The sequence below is a fragment of the Dermacentor variabilis genome, chromosome 1 (assembly GCF_050947875.1).
Source record: "Dermacentor variabilis isolate Ectoservices chromosome 1, ASM5094787v1, whole genome shotgun sequence".
Classification (NCBI taxonomy): domain Eukaryota; kingdom Metazoa; phylum Arthropoda; class Arachnida; order Ixodida; family Ixodidae; genus Dermacentor; species Dermacentor variabilis.
Genome location: NC_134568.1, coordinates 64,249,455 through 64,261,694, shown reverse-complemented (window position 1 = coordinate 64,261,694; position 12,240 = coordinate 64,249,455). Strand labels below are relative to the sequence as shown.

General features: G+C 44.9%; 1 protein-coding gene across 1 annotated transcript in view; it reads right to left on the bottom strand.

The window, feature by feature from the left end:
• The window catches only part of Megf8 (multiple EGF like domains 8), a 209,229-nt gene that overhangs the window by 91,763 nt on the left and 105,226 nt on the right, over positions 1–12,240 (bottom strand). Inside the window, exons 20-22 of the mRNA XM_075688154.1 lie at positions 11,135–11,309; positions 1,417–1,595; positions 970–1,114 (exon numbers count right to left, since the gene is read on the bottom strand). Coding sequence (XP_075544269.1) covers positions 970–1,114; positions 1,417–1,595; positions 11,135–11,309 — 499 coding nt within the window. The remainder of the gene's footprint in view (positions 1–969; positions 1,115–1,416; positions 1,596–11,134; positions 11,310–12,240) is intronic.

The window sequence follows — 12,240 nt, the reverse complement described above, 5'->3', positions numbered from 1 at the left end:
ACCATCGTTTCTTCTTCTGTTCACCAAATTTATGGCTTGCAGCAAACTGAATTTGACATCGTTTCGCACCGAGTATAGCATGCCCGAGCAGACAACGGCGAAAATCTGCCAGTGGCATGGCAAGCTTACGATCGCATGTCTCAGTTGTTGAATGGAATTGCACATCAGGACAACTTTCTCATGGGCTTTTTCTTCATAGCCATTCAGCGCACAAAGGAGCGATCGCGCAAAAACTAAACAAGAACAGCGGCTCTCAAACAAGACCAAGGTGGCTGTGATCAGAAACTTAAAACAGTAACTATGCGTCACAGGAAGAAGACCCTTTTTCGTGTATTTATCAGTAAAAATAGTTTGTCGACATGATATAAAACGCAATTACAACCGAAATATTGGTCCAAGATGGGTTAAAATTTTTTGAGATAATGCATCAGACACTGTAGAATCCAAAAATAATGTTTTCAAAAAAGTGATTTTTCCACGATTTTTCGGTCTCTACAACCTGTGTTACCCCCTTAAGACAATGTGCGGTTCTGTATTATCACACTCCTCTACTGCAGTGAACACAACACTGTACGCACATCTGGTAACATTCTCCTCTCTTGTTTATCTTGTTACATTACAGTCACTGAAATGGTGCTTCAAACAATTAAAATCAGTTGTTTGTCATTTGTCAAGCTGGTCAGTTTCCTGGACATCCAATTTGTAACAGTATTACATGAATGTGTCAATGCGTATAGGCTTGATTTCATCTTTTTTTTTTTTATTAAATGGACTTCATGGAAACTTCTTATTTGATACTGCTTTAGAAATAAGAAAATATTCTATATTCAATTCTATATTCGATGCTCATTTTTCTTGAATATTTATATTAGATTCGATTTGGAAATTTTAACACTCGAACACTCCCAAAGATAACCCATTAAAAAAAAAAATCCACCAAAGTGTATTACAGTGTGTAAATCCACTTACATGGCCCATCAAGTGGGATCCAGTGGTTGCAACTGAAGTCATAGGCAAATGGCTCCAAGATTGCCTCTCCAGAACCATTGCGGCCACCCAGGATAAACAAAGAGTTTTCAGTGGAGGCTGAAGCATGAAAGTAGCGAGGAGATATCTAGGCAGAAGCAAAAAAAAAAAAAAAAAAAAAATCAAAACAGACTTTCAATACAGAAAACAGGCAAATTTCAATGTGTAAGATGCCAATTTTCTCTGTTTTCGCCACTTTAATGTTAATATACTGTCACATCAAATCTGCAAGAATATATATATATTTTTTTGCCACCATTCAGCACTGCTATTCTGAATTTATATAAGCAACAATTTCAATCCTTAAACACTCACAAAGGCTGTTAAGGTACTTTATGGTCCCGAAATCAGTCTCATTCAGCGAAATCAGCCTAATGCTGCAGCGCTTACCCGAGAGTATGCTGGGTTGGCGCGATCGTCAGGTGGCAGGCGAGACCAGCGGCGGCTTGGCATGTGCAGCACATACAGGTGGTCTGACACCAGTGGGCGATCTACTGAGTACACAATGCCTCCAAACACATAGATGCTCTGCGTTGGTCGATGGTAGTTGCTGGTATGTCCGTACACACCTGCATCCAACAGGCACAATACAATGTTTACAGTGAAAGAAGAAAAAAAGCATTTTCCTTCTTATCACAGTGTAATTTTCTGATAAACACTGTTTAATGTCTGACACATTTACAAATGGAAAGATGGCACTTCTACCAAAGGTTATTCTTAGTACACTTTTTACCTGACAGCTTAATTTTGACAGCATGTACTTGCTCTGCCGTGACCAACAAAGCTGAATCCTGCTTTCACAATATCTGGTAATGCTGAAGATGTCTGTTCTCTATGTAAGGTAGCCTCCTCCCCATTTTTTTTACACAACTAAACCTAGTACAGAAGTACTGTTGAACTCATTTGGAATCTTCAAATGAAACAAAGTGCATTTGAATGGAAGAATTATTAGTAGTATCCTGAATGGAAAATATGACAACCCTTTAGTTCATCTGATAAAGCTGGGATAGTCAAATGGTATCTGGGACAATTAAGTGGTATCAAAGCTGGTTAAGTCCCAATTGGAATGAAGTTAAAACCAACAGATTCCAGAACACGCACCAGCAAACCAAAATGTTGTGATTATTTTAAAAATGCAATATTTGGATCAGTTCACTTATAGGATGTAACATTACAATAAAAGTGGCTGCTGAAATTTTGAATTGAGTCTCTGTTTTGATACTTAATTTATTTGCTCACTGGCCATATTAACTTTTTTAAATGAAATGGACATACCATCCCCATATTCTAGGATGTTGCTCTAGTCAACACTCCTTCTTAGCTAAAACAAGTCAATCTCTACTGTTATCATTAAACTTTCTCTCTCTCTTAAGTAGAGCTACGCTCCATAAGCAACTATCCTTTCATGCATGCAGAACATAGGCATCACAAAAGCGGCCAAGAAGATGGTGTGCTTCCTTCAACAAGAGCAGTGCCTTCTTCGGTTAAAAAGTGGTGCTGTGCTTCCCTCAGTGGTGACAAGGAAGAGCTTAAAGTCAAGGCCTGTTTGTGAATACAAGGACAAAGGGTAAATATGAGGGTAAAGCCTAAAAATAAAGGTAAACAAGATGAGCTCACACCTACATCATGTTTGTGCACTTCATGGATAACTTGATCACTCAAGAGTTGCTTTTGTGCAAAAAGCTTGAAGCAACAGCAAAAGGTCTAAGATCTCTTCAATGCTCAACAGTTTACTTGTTCTGCATGGACTTGGGATATACGTGTGGGAGTGTGCACTGATGGTGCCTGTGCAATGGATGGCAGATCGGAAGGTTTGCTAGGACGGTCCACACCAGTTAACAGTTCAGTATTAAACATTGCAAACTTCACAGGGAGGTGTTGGCATCAAACGAACTGAGCCAAGAGTTAGCGAGTGTGATTAAGCATGGTGTCAAAATTGTGAACAACATTAAAGCAAGGCCTAAGACTAGTCACATTTTAAAAGTGGTTTGTGAAGAGATGGGTTCAGACCACCAGCACCTGCTACAACATAAGGAAGTGCTGTCATGTTGTCAAGGTGTCGGCTGTCATGCGGAGAAGTGCTGGCCAGGGTTATTGAGCTCTGGGAGGAAGTGAGCTGCAGAAAACCAGGGGCTGGGAGAACCTTTTAGAGATCATTCATTCCTCACTAGCTTACCTATCTGTGTGACATGCTTGAGCAGCTCAATCAGCTAAACTCCAGCATGCATTACTACCATAGGTTAGGAGTAATGATGTATCGTCTGGTGACAAAATGAGCGGCTTCTGTAGAAAACTTCAAGGTTGGCTGAGTCAGGTGGGAAGAGATGATTATTCTCTGTTTAAGTTGCTGAGTGACTGCAACTTTGCAGCATCTAGGACAGTATCTGCAGCTGACAAAGAGACATTAATGACAGATTTGAGCCCATCCAGGTGCCACCTAGTGAGTTAGTACTTCCCAGAGTCTGCTCCAGAGACATGGCTTGTGGCCCCGTTCCAGGCAGATGTAACTTGATTCACTTATGAAAGTGTTGATGCTGAAAATGAGCTGATCGAGCTTCTAGAAAATGCGGTTAAAGGCAAAGTTTGCCACCATGGCCCTCGAAACATTTTGGTTCGGGACAGCTGAAGCGTTTCCCCTGCTCTATGAAAAGGCTGTAAGATTGTTACAGTTTGTAAGATTGTTACAGTTTTCAACAACATATGCATGTGAACATGCATTTTAAAGACTTGCTTACTTGAAAAGCAAGTATCACAACTGGCTAAAACGTCAGAGCAGACATGAAGCTATGTTTAAGCACAACCATGCCACAGATTGACGAGCTAGCAAAAGCGAAGTAAAGAGGGTCATTTGACGTGTTCGTTGTGCATGCCAATGAATAGTGTACATTTCAGATTTGTGAAAACAGTGGACTTCCATTAGACCCTGATTAAACTGACAATTGATTGAATGATCCAGCGGGTTAAATTAAACAAGATGTCGAAAAATTGGGCAAACCACACTGCTGTTTCATTTGGCAGTATTTACCCAATTCCAATACGCCCTTGAATCAAACGCACGACCATTTTCTATGAGTACAAACTACAAAGCTAACTTAGAAATTTCCTTAAAACTCCTAAAAAAAGTAGAAATCTAATGCACACCCGAATTTTTTAGCAAGAAAAATGGACAAGGGTATAACACATGTTGCACAATGCAACCAGTTTTTTAAAGTCAGCTTCACTACACACTATTTTAAAGTTACCTTTGCTGCAATACATTCCTTTTATGTGGCAAAGCACACAAATGGCACGAAGGCAGTTTTACTTTTTGTATCCAATTACACTGTGCTAATATTATAATAATATTATAATAATATAATAATATTTGTGGAGAAAAAAAAGAAAGAAAAGGTGAGAGCATTAGAATTGGGTAGATATGTAATCAGACATTGTGAGCTACAGTTATTGCTTGCAAATGTTCCTAGGGCAGGCCGAAAATATGTGTTTTGCAAGGGAGATAAAGTGTGTTCACTGCATTCGCTGTCCTCTAAGCTCTACCAGAACAGTTACTGCCACTGAAGGGGTTGCTATTTGAGTCACCATAGGGGTCAGGCACGTGCGTGCTGACGGGTCAAGTTCAAGTTATCCAATGAATGCCAATTTTAGTATCGAAAAACAAAAGCTTGGGCCCATAGAAATGCATGGGCACAAGATGGGACCTTCAATTGGGACAGAATAATTAAACAAATAAAATTAACCGGAGTCAAATTAATGAAAGCTGAGTGTCCTCACAGTATTTGCTGCAGTATCATACATTATGTGTTGCTTGTGCAATCAATAAACAGTCTCCACTTCACGTTGCAAATACATTCTTTGTCGCAACATCGTACACAAGGTGCCTTCCCTCCCCCACTCCCCCCTTCCCCTGGTCCCCAACTGCTCAGGTTAGTCCACAAATGTGCCCAACACACTTACGGTAGAGAACCACTGAGCTAGAACATTGAAACTTTCTTTGGCTGCGAGAAATTGAGGCACGAACATTTTGTATATTGCATGAGAAGAGGTTTATTTGCGGCTCCTTATGCAAAGGCACAGCGACCGGGAATGGTGAGGCAGCCCGAAGCACCATCCAAAAAGAAGCCAGCAATCAGCAGCACAAGCTGAGCCGAATCGCGTGTCGGCGATGCGGCTGTACCGCGAGATGTGTCTTTTTCACAATCTCCCCTCAGACAAAAAGAACCATCCTGTCGACTTAAGTATTGGGAGGCAGAGGATAGTGGTAGGGCTTGAGACGCGAGACGTAGACAATGTCCCACCCACATCAGCGCAAGTCATCAGGAGGTGACAGTGGATCAATGAGAAAATTCACCAGGGATGTTCGCTCCAAGACTCAGTAAGGCCCTTCGAATTTCGGGACAAGTTTCGAAGGAAGCCCTGGCGTTTGGAAAGGGACAAACAGCCACACAAGAGAGCCTGGAGCATAGGTGGTGTTTGGAAGCGTGTCGATGCGGTTTTCTTTCTGGCGCTGCTGTTGCTCTGCCGTAAAGGAGCGCGCTAGCTGGCGGCATTCTTCGACTTGTCGGGCGACGTCAGACACAGGTAGACACTCGGAGGCGTTAGGACGGTATGGAAGGAGCGTGTCGATGGTATGCGTAGGCTCGCGGCCATACAGGAGGAAGAAAGGTGAAAATCCCATAGTGGCCTGAATCGCGGTGTTGTACGCGAACGTGATGAACGGAAGGATGCGGTCCCAGTTATCATGATCAGATACCACATACATAGAGAGCATATCACCAAGTGTGCGGTTAAATCGCTCTATGAGCCCATTAGTCTGGGGATGGTATGCCGTGCTTGTCCGATGAATAATGTGGCATTCCGAAAGCAAACCTTCGACGACTTCGGAGAGGAATGTGCGACCTCTATCCCTGAGGAGTCCTCGAGATGCACCGTGTCAAAGGACGAAGCAATGTAGGACGAAAGACGCTACATCCCACGCTGTAGCACTTGGTAAAACAGCACATTCGACATAACATGTCAAATGGTCAACAGCAACTACGATCCACCGATTGCCGTCTGGTGTCATAAGAAGCGGGCCGTATATGTCGACGTCAACCCGATTGAAGGGTTTGGCAGGGCATGGGAGTGGCTGCAAGGCACCAAATGGGCGTAAAGGTGGCGATTTGTACAAAATTGTACATGCCGCGCCAGTGGTAGCGCTGGTGAATTCGTTCGTACGTCTTGAGAACTTCAGCGTGGCCACACTGCAGATCGTTGTTGAAAGAGGCACAGATTTGGGACTTTAAGCTGCGGGGAATCACCAGAAGCCACCTACGGCCTTCAGGAGTGTAATTGCATCAGTGAAGCAGCTGGTCATGAATGGCGAAATGAACTGCTTGGCGTCAGAGGGTTCGGGATACACGGATGGTCAATGATCCAGATAGATAGTCGAAAAGAGAAGCGATCCACGGGTCACGACGTTGTGCAGTGCCAAAGGAGTCCATGTTGAGGGGTGACACGGAGTGTGCGGAAGTTGTTCTGGAGGAAAAGGTGAATGGGACAGGGCGTCTGCGTCTGAGTGTGTGTGCCCGCTTTGGTACACGACGGGAATATTGTACTCCTGGATGCGTAGTGCCCAACGGTCCAGGCGGCCAGTGGGATCTTTTAAGTTGGCGAGCCAACAAAGTGTGTGGTTATCTGTGAGCAGGTCGAATGGGCGCCTGTATAGGTATGGGCGGAACTTGCCAAGTGCCCATACTAAAGCCAAGCACTCTTTTTCGGTCCCACTGTAATTGGCCTCAGGCGTCGTCAGCATGCGACTTGCATAGGCGACTACGTATTCGGTGTAGCCGGGCTTTTGTTGGGCGAGGACGGTGCTGAGACTGGCCCCGCTGGCATCTGTATGTACCTCAGTTGCAGCTGACGGGTCTAAATGGCAACGAATAGGCGGAGAGGTGAGAAGACGATGCAGTGTAGCAAATGCGGAGTCACATGCAGGGGACCGGGAAAAGAGGTCGGCATCACCGTGTATAAGCTGAGTCAATGGCACCATGATTGATGCGAAATTCCGAACAAAGTGCCGGAAATATGAGCATAGACCCACAAAGCTTCAAAGTTCTTTGATGGTCTTAGGCTTCAGAAACTCAGCGACTGCTCGAAGTTTTGCAGGATCAGGTAGAACGCCGTTCTTATACACAACATGGCCTAAGATGGTGAGCTCTCGCACGGCGGAACGGCACTTTTTGAGGTTGAGTTGGAGGCCAACGTTCATTAGAAAGGTCAAAACATGTCTGAGGCAGAGCAGGTGAGTCAAAAAATCAGGCAAGAAAACCATGACATTGTTGAGGTAACACAGACACATAGACCACTTGAGACCACGCAGCGTATTGTCCATGAGACGTTCAAATGTGGCAGGGGCATTACAAAGCCCCGAAAGGTATCACATTAAATTCATATAAGCCGTCAGGTGTAATGAATGCAATTTTCTGGCAATCGGCCACAGCCATCGGGACTTGCCAGTACCCTGAACGCAAGTCGAGGGATGAGAAGAATTCTGCTCCCTGAAGACTGTCAAGGGCATCGTCGATGAGCAGCAAAGGATATACATCTTTGCGTGTTACTCTATTTAACCGACGGTAGTCGACACAAAAGCGAATAGACCTGTCCCTCTTGTGAATGAGAAAGACAGGAGATGTCCAGGGACTGTGCGAAGGTTGAATAATGTCAACACGCAGCATATCTTCAATTTGGGCGGTAATGACACGACGCTCTTTGGCAGAGACACGGTATGGTTGTTGACTTAACGGCTGATGCGAACCAGTGTCAACGTAGTGCTGCGCTTCTAACGTGCGGCCCAGATGAGGTTGTGAAACGTCGACTGAACTTCTAAAGTGGTGCAGGCGATCAAGAAGGTTGGCGCTTTCGGCAGGTGTGAGGGTATCGGCGATGGCACTCGAGAACGTATCTCTGGACATCTCCTCAAGTGTCGAAATCGCAGATGCTTGGCCGGAGTCGACATCAAAAGAGTTTCCGGGGACGTCAACCAAAGAAAAAGAGTCAAGGTGTTCCGCGAAGCCAAGGCATTCACCAACGAGTAATGTAATAGGTGCACAGAGGGGATTGTAGAAGTAAATATTGCTGCAGCTGCCGGCGATGGGTAGTGGGAGAGCTTTACAGCTTATGAAGACGTTAGACGGTGTGAAGAGGACCGTTACATCAGTGATGACATCACAGAATACGGGTACGAGGTCGAAGGAGCTAAGCGGATTATCTGTGTCCTCGCACACGGTCAGTTTAGAAGGACGATCACGATCTTCATGCAATGGTGCGTCACACAGAGGGGAAAATTCAACTTCGGAGAGTGCGCAGTCGATTGCGGTTTTATGATTGGATAAGAAGTCCCATCCGAGGATGATGTCATGCGAGCAGGCGGGAAGAACAATACACTCGACGATATAAACGATGCCGTGAATAAGCACACATACAGTACAGGCTGCGTGAGGAGTGACGTGCTGCGTACTTGCCGTACGAAGCGACAATCCAGAACGCGCCGTGGTCACCTTGCGCAGTGAACGGCACAGTTTGGAGGCTTATCACAGAAATGGTTGCGCCGGTATCCACAAGAGCAAATGCAGGAACACCTTCTATAGGAATTTCGACCACATTAGCAGGACAGGCGCAAGGACGTAGACAGTGCGAATGGGGCGCAGCTCTTGCCTCTTGAACTGCGACGTTCAGCTTTCCTTGTCAGATGGCGTGGGTCGCTGGCGCATTGGGGAGAGCGAGCATCGGCGAGGGGATGGCGAGCGACGCGACGGAAATTCTGGGAGGTCAGCATGAGGATACGGTTGGGGGGAAGGAGTGGCGTATTGGCAGAAGAGCTGGCTGCCGTACTGGAATGGCCAAGAGCCGTCACCGAACGCTTGAGGGCGACGGTGGCAATATCGGGCGACGTGTCCGGGAGTGCAGTAGGAATAACAGATGGGACGACTGTCAGGCGTCCCCAGGGATTAGCTCTCGGTGCAGTCCAAGACGCAGCATGGGCTTCCAGTGACACTGGTTGGGACTGGGTCAAGAAAGGAACCGGCGGAGGCCTGCGTACTGATTGCGCATACGCAAGAGGCGCAGCCACAGGCAGGAATTCCATCTTTCCCTCTACCTCTCTACATAGTCACCGCTCCAATTGAGACTTTTGTTGTGGTTTGGTACCAACTTTCCTACACCTTCGTCATAGAAGGCAGCACAGCCGGCTGCGCTTTCAGTCAATTCTGTACGCTAGTCTGCAGCTCATTGCCTGAGTCATTCCTATCCTCCTAGGCAGCATTTCAGGTGAGCAAAGAGATGGAAATTAGAGGGTGACAAGTCCGGGCTGCACGGTGGCTGATAAAACACTTACCATCAAAAACGCTGCAGGAGCTTCTTAGTTGCAGCTGCACTGTGCGGCCGCACATTGTCATGAAGGACAATGCTTGATGACAACATTTCTCTTTGCTTGTTCTGAACTGCCTTTTGTAGATGTTCAAGGGTCATGCTGTATGAATTTGCAGGGATGGTCGTGCCACATTCCATGAATTCCACCAAGAGAACACCATTGCTGTCCCAGAACACAGTAGCCATAAACTTTCTACTGGAGAAGGTTCGCTTGAACTTCCTTGCTTTCGGGGAATCAGACTGCATCCACTGGTCGGATTGTTCTTTTGTTTCTTCAGTTTTGAGAACTATGTCTCGTCCCCTGTGACAATTTTCTCAAAAAGAAAATCTTCTCCTTCATCATGGTAGTGCTGGAGCAACGTTAAGGCTGTGCCCATTTGCTGTTTTTTGTGATGGTCAGTCAGCATTTTGGGAACCCACCTCGCACAAAGTTTGCGGTACTGGAGTCTCTCACTAATGATGGTACAGAAAGCTGACCATGAAATTTCGAGAAACAAATCACTCAACGCAGAAATTGTGAACCGATGATTTTCTCGAATTGCCTGATGCACTCACTGAACAAGATAGTTGGGTGCCACTCACTTCCTTCCCTGCCCGCCTGCATCATGAATGTATGTGCGTCCTGCTTCAAAGTTCCTTCACCACTGCCACACTTTGCTGTCACTCATGAAAGTTGTACCATATGCATTACCCATTTGTCAATGAATTTCGGCTACACTGCACCCTTCAGCATGCAGAAACTGAATGACAGCATGCACTTCACACTTAGCGGGAAGCTCTATGGTTCGAGGCATGTTTACCACGTGCTCACTGCACGCTCGGAATTGACAACTATGACCCCTCATGTGATTGACGGGCATATTAGACACTGCGCAACACATCTGCACACACTGTCATCAGAATTTCATTGGGGTTTTCATTTCGTGATCGATCGGATTTTGAAAAAAAAAAAAAAAAAACTCGTATCTGGAAAGTACATTTGTTTAGCTTTCTATTGATATATAGCATGTTATTGTAACCCTGATGCTGTATTCAATAAAGAATCATCACTGGAGCCTTCCAAAAAGGCCAGTTTTTTTTTTTCCATGATAAGGAAAAAAAAAGTTAACACTTTACCAAGATTTTTACTGTAGTTGCCCAGCACAGGTCTACACATGTATGCAAAGATGAGACATTCTTTGGACCACACAAGCTAATTTCCAGAAGTGAATGCAGTTGAGCCTCAATATAATGAGCCTGGATATAAGTTATTGGATATAACAAGCTAAACCTAAAAGCATGTACACAGTAGCGCAAAAGGCACAAAGACAGTGACAGAAAGGACGAGTCGTCTGTGTTTTTTGTTGACATCTGTGCGCATTTTGCACTAAAGTGTATATGATGCCATAACAACTAGCCCATTAGTCTGTCCTTTTAAATTTAAAATGTTTCTTGCCGATACTAGTGTGTAACAAAATACGCATTAAATGAATATCAGATATAATGAAGGTATTTGTGTGTCAATGCAACTTTGTTATAATGAAGTTCTATTGCATTTGTTGGTATTGGAGGAAAAAAAGAAATGAGGTAGGAGCAGGGTGTTCTTCTAGGGTCACCCTCCCCATTCAAGAGCTTCCCATAGTTACACACTTGACAAGAGATGACAAGGTTCGCTAAATAACTCAACTTCATCCATATGAACAAGGTAAAACAAGTTACTTACCAATGGGGACAGTGCCTGTAGTATTGAGGACCCGCCAGTCCATGGCGTCAATGCTGTAGGCAAGTGTTTTGTCCTGAAATCCATACTCAGGAGAAAACCCTCCTATGAGCACCAGCTGCTGGTTGTCCACGTTGGTCAGTGTCAGGCCTGCTAAGGCTGGCACATCTGGAGTTGTCTGGTAGAAATGTAATTACTAGCGTTAATTACGTAATTATGTAACTTATGCAACTAAACATAAAATGGTAGTCTACACTTAGGTGGGAATGCTCAACAACCCACACCACAGGAACATAGCACATGGTGCATGGAATGCAGAGCATAGAATTGTGCATGTGGAAGGAGTAAATTAAAATGAAATTTCAGATCTTAGCAATTCTTGACACTTCAATAGTGGTTTTCTGATGTGTGATTTTTTTTATTATTGCAGTTGGACCTTGCAATAACAAAATTGGCAGAGCTTTCACAAGAAATTTGTTGTTGCGAAATGAGAAAGCACAGGCAGGGAGGGAATGCATTGAAAAACGAAAGTTTGCAATAAAAATTTCGTTAACCTACTTTGCCAAGATTTCCTTGAGTCTATCCAGAATCTTATCGCCAACAGCACAGAGATGGTCCCATGCGTTGGTCTGCGATGAAGGCACTGGCATGGAGTGGTGTTCTCTATCACTTTTGAGGATAAGAGCCCTTTTGCGAGAGTCTGGGTGACTCGGCACCGGATGCATTGGCATCCACAAGCAACGGCTTTCCTGCAGTGCTAACCACAGTGTCTTGGCACGATGCCAACAACACTGTTGCTCGTTTGTGTGGAACACTGGGCCTCTTCGATTATCAGTCCCTGACATTCCCAGACTGCTTGGGACTGCTGCCCCGCATTTAAATTTCTTGAACAGCTTCAGAAGCTCCACCCACCAGTCAAGGAGCTGCCAGAATCATGTTTGTTTTTCACAGACTGGAAGTCACAGACTGTCCGCAGAATCTTGGAGCTGCCAGCAGATTTTTGCTTGAACCAGCGCAAACATATATAGTAAACGACGGCTGCCTGAAAAAGATGCACATGGCATCTGCCACGATGTTATGAAAGATTCCGTGTGCTTCTACGTATGTTG